Here is a 17693-nt window from a genome sequence, read left to right on the forward strand (position 1 = left end):
TTATGATGATAATGATAACTACACAAATAAGAATTTGTTCTAAATTATCATTGATTGAAAAAAGTATAAATAAAGTTTGGAAGTAACAAACCAATTTAAATTTTGTTAAAATAAAGCAGAACATTGCTTTTAAAGAGAAATAGTTTGTATCGTAAAAAATTATAATAATCCAAGTATACACAAGAAGCAAAACAAAAAAAGAAAGAAAAGGAAATTGGAAAAATCAAACTAAACGTTGAAAAAAATTTCAAAGCTATGTATGCATTTTTAAAAAAAAAAAAGAACAGGTTAATTAAAATATATAAAGCAAATGATCTGATGATTGACTTATTGTTAATGTTTAATTAAAAGTGTAGAATTAACTAATTTCGTTGTTGTTTAAATTGGAAGTTTAGATAAGCGTCGATCAGCCGGAGCATAAACTAAATGATGATTATTAAAAGAATAAGTAATGATAAAAGTTTTAATGTTAAGAAATTAATAATTTGCTTGATGAATAATTTTTTTTAAAAAAAAGAATCAGCATTGAGCATCAGTCTTTTATCAGTAGAAAAATTTTCTAACATTGATTTTCTGTTGTGGATATTGTTGATTACATCGACAAGGCCCCAAATGCCCTGGTACGGCCGAGAGTGGAGAGAGTCCGCTCTCCCTCTCCAAATGCTCTCACATGGCCACGCGAATATATAGCCTCTACCAGGGAAGTCCTACTCACTGCCTTCTCGTGGCACTACTGTTGTTTACGAAAGTGAGAGGACAAAAAGCGAATGTCCGGAGCTTTAACCGGGTTGGTGGACGCGGAGGGTCTGCCTAAGGGAGTTGGAAAACCCTGATTCCAAACCAATGGTGCACATGGGTTCCAGTATCCTGAGGGAACAAATGGCGTATGAATCAATCGTTGGTCATCGGCTACCATGGGACTGCATCTCCTCACGATGCTCCACTGCCTTGTGGATCAGACCTTTAGGTCAAAGGCTCGGGGTGTGGCCCCCTAAGAAAACCACCTGCTTCAGTTTGGGCACCTGGGCAGTATGACAGCCGTCACACAAATCAAATGAGATTTGTGAGGCGCATATTTATCTGGTGCTTCCTTGTACCAATATTTATGTGTTTAAATAAATAAATAAATAAACATCTTCAACAAATGTATTCAGGTTAATTCTAACATAACTAACAGATGAGTAAAATTTTTGTCTAATAAATAGTAACTCATAAGGGATTTAAATACAGTAAAGATATTAGAATAAGCCACAGCCTAAAAAGTGAACATTTACTTTTGGTCGAATAATGAATGACTAATGCATTGACTTCAATAACGCACCTGTAAGACGATTGAGTATTTTAATCTTGAACAACATATTTGTGTCTAAACACTTTTAAACAATGTAAAGGTAGTACAAGACCATACACGTTAGTCTTTTACCGTACTTAAAAGAACACAAATCATGGAATTGTATCAGCTAGCTATATTTATGAACACGTCGGTCATAGAACCAGTTCATAGAACATCGCACAAATTTGCGTTGGTTCAAGTTGTTATCCCAAAATAGTATGACGAGATGAAATTAACAGGATGAATAGCAAACAAATAGGAATAATGCAGCAACGATTATAATTGGGAAAACTGAATACTTAGGATATGGTATAGAAAGGCAGGATGAAAGAGTAGTTTCAAAAGAAAATACTGATATTCAAGATCGACAGGAAGATGAAGAGGTAATGCATTTGCTTGATTGTAGTCGTCTGTGGATCATTTCACACAACTTCTCCAACCATTAAACGCAGTTATCTCGCGGATCAAAATCAGGTAGTCTAAATATACGAATATGGATCAGACTAACAGTCAGTTACTTCATGCCACGTTTTGGTTTAGTCGTCCCTAGTTTTCTTCCAACGTACTCATATACCAGCTACCATTGCTAATCAAAGCATATCCCAAACACCTCAGTTGATGAAGATTCACAACGTCATCAACCAAATCACCATCTTTGCCTAAAACCATATCCTTAACCTCAATATTACCCAACTGATTGTTTCATGAAAGAAAAGCAATGCATAGATGCAACTTTGGTCAAGAATCATGAAGCCAACGCGTGCTTTCTAATTTTATGGGCCACGTCTCACAAACAAAGAGGATAACCGTGCAGTATACTCCCAGTGAGGCTGGCAGACAGATATCTCGCCAGCACATCATTCAAATAAATTATAAGCTTTTTTTCATGATGAAAAATGAATGATAAGATATGATGAAGATATATTTCGGTTAGGAATTTCGTATGATGAATTCTATTTCAACTGAAAAATCTGCAATAAAATCAGTGACACTACAAAACGCCATCGAAGAGATACTTTTATACATAAAGAGTAAGTACATGTTCATAAACACATCTAAGTCACTATATAGATAGAAACCCATACACCCCTGAGTAATTTTAAATACAATACTAAGACCCAATGCAATTAGGTGAAAGAGAGTTGCGAGAAAAATATTGGAAGGATTGATACCAAAGCAACTACTAGTAAATGAAACTGATAAACTAATTAATAACTGTATAATACGAATATAACCTAATCTTGTTTAATATATTATGATACCCTTAATGCTTTAAGTGTTGCTTCCAATTAATAAGAAAAAATTTAATAAGTCTCAGTCCATTGCTACTAAAATAAAAATCATAATCTATAACACAGGTGACAGTTTATTTCATGATTAAAAAGAGATTATTTCCGATTTAATGAGTGGTAATAAGTCATATATATATATATATATATATATATATATATATATATATATATATATAAACATTACGCAAAACGTTAAAGGGTTAGGAAAAGTAATAAATAATTCTTGATTAATGAAAGCAAAACATCGTAAGGTAGGTAAGAAATATAATTTACCATTAAGAATATAATCGGTGAGCATAGGTGTCAGATTTGGATTGTTCGTTAAAATTGCTAGAAGCATATCGTTGAATAGTTCCAACTGGGTAACGGTAGGTCCTTCGTTCCTTGGAGATCGATGGTACGGAACCGAAGTGGTCAAATACTAATAACAAAATAACAGAAAAAAAAAACAAAAATTCATATTTGCATTCAAAGAAGGATATTTAAATTCCTGGAAATTAATATTACTCGGCCAAAACAATCACAATAAGCTGATCGTAAAGGGACTCTATTATAATTGTGTTTTTGCTAATAAATGACCCAGCTATTCCTATTGCTTAGTATTCTTATACAATGACACTCGACAAGACCCCAAAATCAGAACACGTTGAACAGGAATGAAATTGTATTCAAAATAACAATTGTATGCGAACAGCAATCACTGATTTGAATAATGTTCATATATTTATAGTATATACATAAGAAGCTTCTAGATTTTTCTCCAATAATTTACCCGGGCTGATCGGTTTAGAATTAGCCAATCAGCGCGCAGCAACACAATCATGCATGAAACATGCTTTAATCCAATCTATGTCCCGCTAACACCTCCCCCTTGAGCAGATTCGTAGGATCTGGTGCTAGGGTCTAACTGCAACCGAGTGACTGGCCTGCGCTTTCGATCTGTCCATCGTCTAGGCAATAAGGAAGTTGTGTCACTCTTTGCTTGCACAGAAACTGACTTGTCTGTTCCGGGCGTTTTGATTTCAAAGGTGTCTAGCAGAACGTCAAGAGGTATTTGATGTCGATTCTCGCTGCTGGCTATCGAAGTTGCTTTCAGTTGGTTAGCATGACATATCCAAACTTCTGAGCCAACTGACACCTCATAAACCACATTCCCTTTCTTTCTCACGATTCGACTAGCTGTCCACGTAGGATGTTTACCACGATAGTCCATAGCAAGTACTTTTTGACCCACCGTGAACAATCGTCTTTGTGCCCCATGGTGTCGATTGAACTGCTTCTCCATCGATAAGTTTCGTTGGGGCTCACGAGCTGGCGTCGGACGGATGACATCGAAATGTGTCCTTATTTTTCTGCCAAGTAACGCTTCCGCTGGAGAGACTCCATTTGTTGTCTGAGGGTTCGGTGTAGAACGGTAGATAAACAAGAACCTCTCTAAGATCTCTTCGGTGTCCCCCTCCCCTATTGATTTTTTTAGAGCATTTTTGAACGTACCAACAAAACGTTCTACCTGGCCATTCGATTGCGGATGGAATGGAGGTGTTCGGATGTGCCTGATTCCGTTCTGCTGACAAAATTCTGAAAAGATAGATGATGTAAACTGTGTGCCGTTGTCGCTGACTACTTTATCTGGAACCCCGAAACGACTGAATAATTGCCGCAGTTTTCTAACTGTGCAGCTTGCTGTTGGATGTTCCATGATGAAAATTTCCGGCCATTTGCTGTATGCGTCCACTACCAGAAGGTAAGTTTGTCCATGGAATGGACCAGCGAAGTCCAAATGTATACGCTGCCACGGTGACTGTGGTATCGGCCATGATTGCAACTCTGCTTTTCGTGGTGCTTTTGCTGCCAATGCACATTTTGTACACGAACGGGATAGCTCTCTAACTTTTTGTAGAACAGGGTCTCTAAGAGTCTCTTTTCTGACTTCATCTGACGACACTGGAACGTTTCGAATTGCCGCTGCTACTACACTCCGTATTTCTGGATTCTTTTCACCTGTCTTTTTTGCATGTGAAGTGGTGTCTGATGATGGACACGACACGTTACAAACGCTGTTGATGGGTATATCCATTAATCCAAGCTTTTCTAACATATCTAGACCAAGTAGATCAAGGGTTGGTCGTTCTGTTAGATAACATACCCCTTTACAGTTATTTCCATTGAAGGAAAATTCACATTGTAATTCGCCAACTAGTTTTAGTACGCCACCAGATGCATTTTTAGCCGTTTTCTTCGATGGCTTCATTGGCGGCTTTCCCAGCAAGTTATACGTCTCTCTAGACACTAGAGTAATATCGGATGCTGTGTCAATTTGAAGACGAGCCGCTATACCATTAATTTGGATCGTAACATACTTTCTCCGAATGTCATAGTCTGTTTGAAAAGCTGCTACCAGAGAAAGAGATTTAGACTCAGCTGCTTTCACCACACGTGAAAGACGTTTATACTTCTTCTTGGGCTGGGACGTACGATTCGGTGGACAATGGCCTTCTTTATGTCCGCGTCTGTTGCACACCTGACACTTATGCTTCTTAAATGGACAGAACCGTACATAAGGCCAATCGCCGCATAACCAACAGGCATCCTTTGGTTTGTTATGAGTTTTATTCGGCTTCTGACTTTTTAATCTAGTCATAGCATTTACACTACTGCAGGTTAAATTAGAATTTACCTGTTCAATTAACTGATTGTCGTGTCTGATGTTTTGTAGTCGTTTACACTCATCTGTCAATGTTCTGAGTGTGACGTTTGGGTCTTGATCCAAACGAGTTAGAAGTCTGGTTCTAATTTCAGCATCTTGTGGTGACTGCAGAGCTTTGATGAATATAAGGCATTTAAATTGATCTTCTGTCAACGAGCGTAACTTGAACCGTTCGCACTCTCTGTTGACGACGTCTGCTAGAGCACCATATTCATCGGCTTCTCGTTTCACCAAATTCAGACACTGATATCGAATACTAAACAATGAGGAAGATTCGCCGAATATCTCTGACAACTGCGTTACTGTCTCCTCGAAACTGAGCTCTCGAGATAACTTTGGCAATATATGATCAGCTTAACGTGCATGTTCATTGCTTCCCAACTTACGCATCAACAACCGAGCCTTCCATGCGTCATCTTGTTGACAGAATTCTATTCTAAATGTATCTTCCCAACGCTTGAACCACATGAGAAAGGTAATTCCACTTTCGGGATCATATATGAATTCTGGGATGCTGCTAGCAACTGCATCACAAGAAGTACTTGAAACAGCATGTGAACTCGAGTTTTGGATGCTAAACTGTTGCATCAGAGTCTCCAACAACCGCATTTGTGCATCAAGTTGTGCTTGCTGTTGTTGTAGTATTCGGCTGAGCTGGTCATCTGATATAGGCATTTTGAATGAATTTTCCTTTTTCCTCGTCGCCACTGTTATAATTGTGTTTTTGCTAATAAATGACCCAGCTATTCCTATTGCTTAGTATTCTTATACAATGACACTCGACAAGACCCCAAAATCAGAACACGTTGAACAGGAATGAAATTGTATTCAAAATAACAATTGTATGCGAACAGCAATCACTGATTTGAATAATGTTCATATATTTATAGTATATACATAAGAAGCTTCTAGATTTTTCTCCAATAATTTACCCGGGCTGATCGGTTTAGAATTAGCCAATCAGCGCGCAGCAACACAATCATGCATGAAACATGCTTTAATCCAATCTATGTCCCGCTAACAGACTCAAAAAAGACACTGGATAAAGGAATTAGCTGAGAGTAAATAGTGTACGTACAAACAGCATAGGTTCCGAGTTTTTAAAGTTCTAGCTAAGGAAGCCTGTTGTCCTATTTGGTATAACGTTCGGACGTTAAAAGTTCCTACATGTTGTTTAGAGCGTGGTTTCAGGAGACCAGGAATAACGTTCCTCGTACTCGAATCGTTTGCCCTAGTGGTGCAAGGTGATAAAAGGACATGAGAAGGGTTAGTCGTGGAGATATGAGAGTTATTAGGAGGTGTAGGAAGGATTTGATTGTGAATAACTTGGTCTCATGTGTTGTTACGAGTATGAGGGCTGATATCACTTCCCGGCTGCCCACACCGTGGAAGAGTATTTCTTAAGGAACCTGAAAAGGAAGTTGGATTAATGTTGGTCTTAACGACCTGGGAGTGTGACCGCAGAACCCAAGGGACAACTGCTTGAGGCCGGTCACGCACGGCCATTTTGTGGGAGGTTTTTGCCGTGTTAGCTCCGTTCTTCAAAGGGCCTTACCGCTGGAGACGGAAATCCGTGAGGTAAGGTGGGGTGTGACATTTTTAGGGTTGACCTTTTCTAACCCCTTCCTTCCTTGTGAGAAGACAGCATTGCTGCAGATGCTGGTTTTCCGAGGGAAACACATTACTGCTGTCACACCCCTCTATAGTCAACAGTACGACTTCGCCCTCAGATCTTGAGTTGCTGCTTTTAGTCTTACCATTCTTCGATTGACCTGCCTGGCACGGTAGAACCTACAGGAACATATGTTCCATCCAATATAGCTCGGTTGGGTCATCACGATAGGCAAGCCGGACCACCACGTCAAGGTAGCAGCTACGGTCGGGGGACTATTATATTTACTTATAAATGAACCATGTTTAGACGCTAAAACAGTTAGTGTAAGTATTATTACTAGGGTCTGACTTGATAATTCCAAATAATGTGAGTATTTGGTAGGTTGTTAGCAACACTGTGGAGTGTGTTACTTATGAGGACAAAATTAAGTAGTATGTGACGGGAATTGGAATGGGGATGCATACCAGAAGAGGATTGAAATAAAGAGAAGAGAAGGGAAAACGGAGAGCAATCGGAATAACATCATGATTGGAAGAATGGTGAAGTGTGTGAAGGACAACTTAAGGATGATGTGCAAATGATGTATTTGATGTATGATTTTTATATTTTACAAAGGCAATGTGATTTCGCATAAACAACCAATTGGTTTGCCGCACACGAGCTTTCGTTCACTACAATATCAATTATTGTAGAGGGATGCTTCATTTACAGATACATAATTCATTCAGACTAAAGAGGGAGTTATTTTATCGACTTATAAATTAGATGCAGTTTCATACTATACTGAGTAACTGAAATAAAGATATTTTTGGTATGGTCTATAAGCGTAAACATGAACATCTGAAAATAAAAAAGTGATATTTAAAATGACGTTGGCTACCTTGTATTCAAGATCATCCGAACTTAGTTCAGATCGTCCAATCAAATGACCAGAAGCTGAGTGTGTTAAAGTGGTAGGTATTGAAGGGAATTCAAATTGGGATGATGTAGGACTAGTTACTGCTGAACGAGCTTCTCGACTACGGACAAACGAGTTTATTGGGACTTCTGCTTGATGACGCCCACGACGAAGAAAAGCCCTGAAAGTCCCGGTGTTCTCAGTTTTCGAAGGTCCTTCCGATTTTCTTCCGGCCCATTTTCGAAGACGAGCAATGGCAATAGCTCGAGCAGACATAATTGCGGGACAGTGAATTGTATGATCATCTTTATCGGACAAATTGTTTACGTCATATTTATTATTTGAAGAAATGGATGCAATGTGGACAGGATTACTTTGATCTGACTGATAAGTTGTTCCTGAAGTATCCTTTGAAAATGTACTCAGCTTTCGCAAACGTCTTTTTATTGCAACTGTTGCAGATGACGTTGCAGCAACCGCTGCTTGAGCTGCCGACTGCGCACCTGTTAGTAAGAAAATAGTTCGTAGTGAAGAAAATAGACACATCAAATTTACTAACCTAAATGTTTAAAAATCCCAACTATTGAGCGAAACGAAAATATGCTACTGTAACTTACTCTTTATCAACAATAAGATTCCTACAAGAGAAATGGATTTTAATTTTTAAAAATTGACACATCCTTATTCATCTAATGATCAAACAATTTAAATCCTTATTAAATGAGTGTAAAAAACGAAAGTAAATAGTCCTACTGTAAAGCAATGTATAATTCAAGAAAACCAGCGACAGAATACTTGGTTTAAAAAGTCCATTGTTATGTTTATTTTAGAGGTTAATATCGCACAATCTTTAAAAAGCATTCGCTAATTCAACTTGGTAAACATCAAACTAGTGCGTATATTACATGCATTAGGCCTATGGTTAAATATTGATTTTATTTGTCCTGATTAGTGAGTGACTAGATTCAGGTTCCGCAAATAAATGTTACAATCTGCCACAAATATCCAGTGGTTGAGACCAATAAAATCTTCGAATTGAAGTACTTGGTGAAAACACTACAGCATTACGAATAAATTAACTTTCTAGTACGTTAGATATTCACCTTCATAGACCTACACTCCTTTGAACATATATACACAAATATCATAAAAAGAATCTACTGTGATTCACATACGAAGTAATTATATCATGTACACAGTGAAATTCATTGTAGAAGTTGAAAACTATGATTGCATAGTAGAAGGTAGGTATGAAGTGATTTAAGATGATAAAAAACAAATAAGACACCAAAAATATTGAAAATATGAACATAGCATACGTAAAATGAACGGTGGAGCTTCTTTTTGAACAGAATTCGGTGGCGATCCCATATTTTCAAATACTAGGTTTCGCCCAAATGTGGACGCTTCATCATAGTCTTTTACCAACAGAGAATTTGACAGTAACTGGATATGACTATCTGGTGGTATACTTAAACGTCTCCGACGCTCCAGACGGCGATGCAATTCATTCAAGCGTGCAATAAAAATATCTTTCTGTTCCTGTTCAAAATCCAGTTCTTCTCTATATGCTAACTCTTGAACAAGGATAGCAGAGTATTCTCGTACACAAGATTCTAGCTCTTCTAATAATGCATTGAGTTCATTCAGAGAAAGATCTTGCATAGCTTCAAAAAATTCACATAAAGTAAAAGTTAATTTGAAATTTTTTAATGAATATCAGGTAAACGTTTTTTTAGTTTAGAATAAAATAAAATGATTAGATAAACAATTATAATGATGCTCTGTTTTCATTATTTCAACGAATCCCTCAGCTAAGAGGATTAAACAGTTTTCAAACGATTAATAGATGAGAAAAAACACCAATGATTAGTAAAACTAATGTCCAAAATAAAGTTCAGGTATAAAATTAATTCACGCTTAGTAAATAAAAAGGAGTTAAAACTGTATACATAATATAATAAACTAAAAAGTTTAATCACTTTATTTGATGTCATACAAATATTTCAATGCATTAAGTTACAGAATTGTTTACAGCAAACGTAAGTGTTAGCAAAAGTTAGCATGCTGAAAGCCCTATGACAATACTTCATGATAACTATCTTTTGTTCTAATACAAACAATGACGTGTAAATCTATTGGATCGGGTTCGTGAGTGGCTACAAATCAGACATGAGAGATTATAAAGAACGCAGCGTAGACTCATTCACTATTCATCAGAATTTTAATCACAGTATTTTACAACTGTTTCCCTCTACTTGCTAATGTCCCAGTTCATTTATTGACACAGTTCTTTTTTTTATTTTTTTTCGGTGGGAGCTTGAATACAATTATGTACAACTTGATCAGTTATATATTTAACAAACAGACATCAGACATTTTTAAATTACAATACTAGTGACAATAAAAATTCCATATGGAGCTATTCAGTTAGCACTCAAGTTTGATCATCGATGGCGCTTTTGTTTCTGTCAGTTAAACGAGAAAACAACTAACCTGTTAACCGACAGCAAATATAGAACTCACGTACACGTTTGAGCGAATTACTACATACACTTTTAGGTAGTTGGAAGTCGAATCCTCAAACTCATATTTAAACTCGTCTAATGGATACTTTAGTGTTCACTTATTAAAATGCGTAGTTATACATTCAAAAGAAATCAAATTAAACAAAGCCCCTGTTTCCGATCATAAGAAAGAAAACCAGATAAACATATAAAGTTAATACAAGGGGTGCGCAATTGAACAGATGCATAGATTATCGATGTCTTGTATTAGCAAGCGTCTCTTTAAGTAAGGTTTTTGAAAACCGAAAAATATGGACAATATTATCTATTATAAAAATGTAAACCTTCTTCAGGAAGCCAATCACTTCCGATATTTTCTATCCCAAGTGGACGTTTATACTCCGACTGAACCATATTGCACAGTGACAAAGGGATATCCTCATTATCATTCTGAAATAGTTTAGGAAACTTTGCTCCACATTTACCATAAGGATATCAATTTCCTTAATGATTTCGTCGGCGGTTTGGACGATGTCATCGTATGAATCAGGCAACTGAGATGTTACTAACGAATGGTGGTCGAATGCATAACTAATGGCTTCATCTTCAGGTATATCTAGGTCGTAACATTCAACTGGTTGCTAAATGTTGTAGATTAGTATATTGTGAAACTAACTTCCTGTTCCTTGATATCCAAAGCTTCTAAAACAACTCCATACAAACACGTCCCAAACCAATGTACTGGTGGAAATGTGTAATGACTGAGTAGTGGACCCAAATATTCTCTGCTACAAATATTCAAATAATTATCAGAGAAGAGACCTACGAATCAAACGATTGCGTCTTATCCTTAAGTTTAACCTGATCGTTTAAATCTTTGAAAACACCATCAAACGTGAAGCACCTTGCGATTTCCTCACTGAAAGCTGTAGTTAAATCATTGGTCATGTTGCGGTCTCCGGAGACTAAATAATGTGTTTTCTCAATATTTCACTGCTGCGTGTCGTTTTGGCACATAGCCCGGAAAAACAAATGGTAGGGAAACATCAACCTTTCGGACCCAACAACGAATCTTTAAGGAAGAATGGAATTATGGATAATCATAAGACTTTAATATTTATTTTTTAAAGACTAAACTCAGTGATGTAACGACTTCAAACAGTAATATAACCGAAAATCGAATACATCATTATCTCCTAACTAAACATCAGCGTACTAAAAACAACGGCAAGCTGGTAGCTTGCTGATGAAGTGTCCCGCTAAAGATTCTCAAGAGCCTAAAGGATACCTACATCACTCCTCTTTTTGTGACTCGCGAAGTTTATACCAAATCTCTGTAGCTACGTTTTAGTTAAGTATACAGTGATTTTATATCTAGTCGTACAAACTGTTTCACTTATATTACTTTTTTAACGATTGATCTTCTTACCTCATAGTCAGGACTGTTTTAAAAATTTTGAGAAGCATCATTTTCAATAAGCACACATGAATTAATGAAATTAGCAGTATATTTCACCCAAAATACAGACATTCTAACATTTGTAGGAGACAGGTCAAAGTGAGACCCTCACTTATACTTTGGTCTAAAAGTTGGATTTAAGGAATAGTTCAGATTTATTTACACGTCCTAACTAAAAAAACGGCTATAATATGTTAGCCTACTGTTTACGAACCTGAAACCTAACCTGGTTCACTTTGTGGAACGTGCTGCTTAGAGAAGGTAAGCTAGCAAATAACAGGACCTGGGTGAGAAAGTATTTGGCTTAGAATTAGTTAATTATATTCCACATGACCTAATAACCAAACAAATATTCGTGTATTTGGTGTTGTCAGTCCTAACGTAGAACCTCTTACGTATGTACTCCGGTTCAAGTTGTCATCATTAACACAGAGGTGTCAGGCCGAATCCCAGATTAGTAGAGGTAGTAAAAATACCACTGGCGGTCAAAAAGATTAGGCATTGAAGATACGATTCAAGAAAATACAAATTAGTGAAATAAAAACACAAAAAATGTCATGATGAATTTAGAATCTCAGAATTTGAAAGACAAAGAATGGATGCAACTACGACATTGAGAATGGTTTCGAGTCATATAATTCAAAGCGTCTACCCGCTGGTTACAGTAATCAAGCGTGGTGTTGAGTTGCATTTGAAACGTGGATTAGTGACAGTGCTAGGCTCTACTTAAAAGGAGGATTACGACTTTAGCCCGAAAATTACAAAGGTAATTTGATAACTAGTAATTTTCATGACAGCACAAAAAATATAGTTATTTTGACATTTCCTACCATGAAGTGTATACATTACAAACAACACTTCTGGCAATACTATACGTATAACTATCAGCAAACTGGCTGATGCAACTGTCAGTACCTAACCATGACCATTGATCTGTGGGTTGTTGTTACTTATTTTGAAAACATTGACAGCCGTTAAACTTAAAGATTCAGGAATAAAAGTACTCTCTGAACTCATGAAGTCACATTCTTTAATCTCTCATTGCAACTGGGGGTTGAGAAATATTAATTTAGTCAAGCGAATGGATATAAGAATATAATCAACAATATTTGAGGTCCGAATACATCACTTGGGGTGAAAACTGGCGCGAACACTTATTAAAGGAATTTTTCATAATTACGATTTCATCTCCAACAATATATGAGTATATGTACGATCAGCAGACGTAACAAACCAAACAAAATCAATCATAGTTACGGTGATCATTGCACTATGATGAAATAATACATATATAATAAAGGAGACGATGGATTTACAAATTGAAATAAATGGAAGGTATGCTAGCACATAAACTTAACAGTTGATTCGAAGTACGGAATAATTGGTAGCACCCACCAACACAATACGTTTCAGTTTGAAATAGACGGGAAGCTGGATGGCTTATGTTACTCCTGATAATTGTGGTCTCCTGGTTGATCAGCATTTCTTTTGAAAGCATCGACAGATGGAGCTTCAATCACTTGTTGAATCGATGGATTCCATTCGTTGATGATTTGATGTAAATGTCGATAGTCAGCTGATAAGTAATTTCTACCCCTCTAAATGTAAATTGTTACTCCAGGACTGGCCTGCGTCAACACCTGAACAAAGGATAGGATGTGAAGTAGTCGAACGTGTCGACAACTTCACTTATCTTGGAAGTCTGATCAGCCCTAATGGGTTGGGGTCTGACGAAATCTCTCCACCGATTCAGAAAGCTCGTTTGGCTTTTTCCAAATTACCTCACCTATGGAGAAGACGAGGTATCCGTCTATCAATTAAGGAACGAGTATACTGCACAGCAGTTCGTTTTATTCTACTTCAATGATGTGAAACGTGGCCATTAAGAGTAGAAGATACTCGTAATTTACTAGTATTTGACCACAGATGCCTTAGAAATATTGCTCGCATCTGCTGGGATCACCGGGTATGTAATAGTGAGGTTCGACGCAGGGTATTAGGAAATGATGGTAAATCAGTTGATGAGGTTGTAAATTTTCATCGTCTGAGATGGTTGGGCCACGTGTTACGTATGCCTGAACACCGATTACCACGACGCACAATGCTGACTAGTATTGGGGATGGTTGGTAAAGAGTTCGGGGTGGCCAAACCAAAACGTGACATCGGCCTATAAAGTTACTAACGTCTAGTCTGAGCCATGTTTGTAGATTCAGACTACTTGGTTGGGGTCTGTGAGACTATCGTAATCAATGTTTGGAGACTGTGTGACATGGCTCGGAGTCGATCACAATGACGTAGGTGTATAGACTCCTTGTCTTCCCTTAAGCCGTGAGATTAAAATTGCTTTATCTTTATTTCAACGAACTAATTCTTTCTTCCTGTATTATATCCTTATACACAACCTTTTTTTATATATTACTACCACTGAAGTAAGTAGTTGTATGAATTTGGTGTTCATCTTGTTGTACTAATGAGGTATGGCAACTTGGACCGATGCATAAATGTGCCTGGTCCTACGTTGTAGTTGACTGACTGACTGACAAGTAATTTGTTCTGAGCTCGTGAACTTTTCTAGAATGTCCTCGTAAATTCCCTGCTTTGGAAAATAACGCCACAGAATATTCCGGTTTATCTCCAAGTAGGTTGAAACTGTGGTCAGCTCACATCTGGTTCTTCTATGTGACAAGGGGAATAGATTTGGATTAGTCAGTTTATCATCATACAGGAACTTTGTGATATATTGGAACCTTTTCTAACAGCCCATTGTCTCCTTTCAAGCAGAAGATAGTCACTTGTATGCAATACCAGAGTTTAGGATTAAGGAATACTGTATAAAAAGTCAAAAAGACTTCAGCATAAACATGGCTAAAAGCTCTACGTATTGACCATAGGGTCCTAAAACCTTTGACGGCTATCGCAGGACAGCATATAACACAACTGATGATCATAGGGGACTGCAAAGGGAATGATGTTTTTCACATTTTCAAACCCAATATCTTTGTTACGGGCTTACACGAACTGATTGGTTTCTTTGAGCTTCCTGCTCGTCGTTTCGATACAGCTCCAGGTCTTTGATGACCTCCAATGGAAGGTAGTTTAACCACTTGACTTTAATAATTCTGGTCAGTTTGGTTCACTTCCACAACCAGACAACTTAATGTCTCTGTCTACTAACCTCTGCTTGTTTTGGTTGATGAGTAGATTATGGTGTTGCAGCAGGTCCATAACGATGCTTGACACAGAAACATATGCAACGACGAGAATCCAGTGAATGGGTCTATGTGAACCCACGTGAAGGTAAATATTTCTTAACGTACGTGGTGGTCGGTTTTTCATCTGCCGTCTACAATCAGAGAACTGGTTCTTGTATACGATCATTGGTATTTACAAAATGAACGCTCACGTCTGTGCCATTGCCGACGAGATATCCGACTTCCGTTGCCATGTCGATGATATATGACAGACAGGTTTTTACACTGCCCACTATTGCCGTTAATGTGGGCAGGCGAGGAAGTTTGCCGAATGGCTTTTCGTGACGGAGGGTTCGAGATCGTAGAAACTGTAATTTCTAAGAGATTTTTAATACTTGTAGGGGTACCAACATCAATCGAGTCTATCTGCAACGAATAGTCTCAAAACAAATCGTTCTCGTGACGAGCTTATTTGGGGAGTTCCAGAGTGTCTGTGGTCAATAATGATAATGCGTGAGAGTTGCGGAAATCTGCAATGTCACTCTGTGTCGTTTGAGGTTTTTCCTAGGCGGGACGGAACTCGGTCCTGAGGATCCTGGTGATCTAATCGGCAGATGTAGACAGTTTGTCCGCGGAGTTATTTTGGCATGAGACAAGAACCGCTTACACCTTCTAGGAGAGCTTAGATAAGAATAGTTGTCTAAAGAGTCTCTTTTCGAGAGTCCGTTGACCAGTGACCTCTCGCATACGCTAGAATCACACAGCAGTCCCTTCACTGATGTGAGGAGCTGCACAAGTGGATCCATCTCTCTGCATTCGTGAAAACGGCTTCTGCGCTGCAGAACCAGGCTTCGACATAAGGACGAACTTCACCAAAGTGTTGGTTTTGCTGGAAAACTGTAAGCCCTGCAAGTGGTCATTTTGTTGAGTACGAAATGGGTCTGAAAAACCTTTTTTCGATATGTTCCTGATTCAGACAAAGCGTGTCATGGTGTCTGAAGTTCTAGAGGTATGAAGAAACATTACACGGACAGGTGCTTTTGGTATAAAGATGGTTCCTAACTGATTGATCACATCAGAATACTTTTTACACAAGATCTGTCTCTTGTTTGCCTCCATTGACCTGTGCTATCACATTGTTTTCGAGTGGACTTGTCAGTAAGTTTGATAACGATCTGAAGTCCATCGGTGCCGAAGAAAAGTACCTACATGATGACAAGGCACATGTGATCGTTTATCTGGTTGACAATGAAATAATGAGCTGAGTCTGTTGGTTTTGTGCATGGTTCAATCTCATTTCGAATAGTTTATGTACGTTAATGAAAACCTCATTTTTAAGCCAAGATACAATAAAACATCTTTGTTTACTTTTGTTCGCTTTATAACACTTAAGTGCAGATGTCCCGGGTTTAATTGAAAAGTCAGCTTGTATAACCTCTCATATGTTCTGATTCTGGTGTTTATCTTGATTTTTAGTATTATATAAGTGCACAGTGGCAAAAAAACACAATAAAATCACCGTTTATTCACTGAAGTCAGATTCTTTTAGTTGATCAGTCGTACTTTCTCTGTGTTTGAACAGAACCTACTGAGTGACAGGACTAAAGTACAGTAAATTAAAAAAAAAGGTTGTTCTTTATCGTTTTACTACGATGGACTTTCTCGTAACTTGTTCTGACCGTAGTAATTTAAGAAGATATACGAAGTTTCAGATATCACTGTCAGATGTGTATTATTGACATTGCCTCATCCCTTTTATTCGGTAAACTTGCAGCGTTCATATATAGGCATTTTATGTTTTCAATCTGAAACGTGTGAGCCTCCTTATCCTGTTTATCTGAATGAGACTTGTGTGAACGGACAGACAGTCTACCTATACAGGTTTTGCCTAGTTAATGGCTCCTGTCTCTTCTACGTTCTCTCCATTATCTTGACAGTCCACACGTGGGATAGTCAATCTCAACTTACATTTGTACTTGATTGATGTATCATGTGGCCTGTCCGGGTGCACGTGGAGTCTAGTTGGCAACCGGTTTCTGTTAGCATAAAATACTTCAAGAGTGGCAGCCTCCAAATGAGATGTGAAGGTTATCTTCACTAGTCGGGGTCAAGAATCCCCATCCTTCCTGTATAGTCTCATCACTTGTTGAGTCAATATGTTTTTGAGCTTCAAGGACTGTCTCATTAATGTCCACTCCCGAATAACGGAGTCTGCGTGGTCAGAATTCGTGTTTTCTAGCACATCCTGAACAACGATATTTCTTCCGCAAAAGAACATCTTGCGAGATCCCCTATGGATGTTCCTGGCGAGATTGCGCTTAGAATATGGTATGTCAGGTACTGTTCTTGCATCTTCATCTGATTTCAGCAGGTGAATAGCCAGCAAAACATCCTATGCGTCTGAAGTGTTGGCGAACGTTACAGGAAGGAGTCTTAAGTGATTTCGGTGCTTTTAGTCCTTCCACCAAGTGAGCAGTGTTACTGGGGGTGGCTCAAATTTAGTGAGTTCGGGCTTCCTGTCCAACTTTTCCCAGAGTATCCTGTTATTTTTGTTCCGCGGAGTGAGGCTAGAACTGTCTTTAAGATTCATGATTATGAGAGAATCGTCGCAAACCGTGACCGTTTTCCTAAGTTTTCAGGTACGTTGAGGTTGAGGTTCTTTTAGTTGGCCAGTTTGAATGCATTTGGGA

General features: G+C 37.9%; 1 protein-coding gene across 1 annotated transcript; it reads right to left on the minus strand.

Annotated features, from left to right (window-relative positions):
- Positions 1–377: 377 nt before the first annotated feature.
- Smp_019900 (putative zygin) lies at positions 378–11425 on the minus strand. The gene is made up of 8 exons (XM_018793480.1): positions 11179–11425; positions 11029–11140; positions 10838–10993; positions 10697–10802; positions 9165–9512; positions 7828–8348; positions 2899–3046; positions 378–422 (listed from the first exon to the last, which is right to left on the minus strand). Exons 1-8 carry the CDS (start codon positions 11298–11300, stop codon positions 379–381), a joined length of 1557 nt encoding a protein of 518 aa, XP_018647989.1. The 5' UTR covers positions 11301–11425; the 3' UTR covers position 378.
- Positions 11426–17693: the final 6268 nt, after the last annotated feature.

This window comes from Schistosoma mansoni, chromosome 1 (genome assembly GCF_000237925.1).
Source record: "Schistosoma mansoni strain Puerto Rico chromosome 1, complete genome".
NCBI classification, from domain to species: Eukaryota; Metazoa; Platyhelminthes; class Trematoda; order Strigeidida; family Schistosomatidae; genus Schistosoma; species Schistosoma mansoni.

Bases quoted from the DNA above. Each gene is read 5' to 3' on its own strand.
- Smp_019900 (XM_018793480.1), bottom strand. From the start codon at position 11,300: ATGACCAATGATTTAACTACAGCTTTCAGTGAGGAAATCGCAAGGTGC. The intron at 11,141-11,178 runs GTAGGTCTCTTC...GAATATTTGTAG, and splicing joins AAGACGCAATCGTTTGATTC to CAGAGAATATTTGGGTCCAC. The intron at 3,047-7,827 runs GTAGCCAACGTC...TTTTGTTATTAG, and splicing joins CGGATGATCTTGAATACAAG to TATTTGACCACTTCGGTTCC.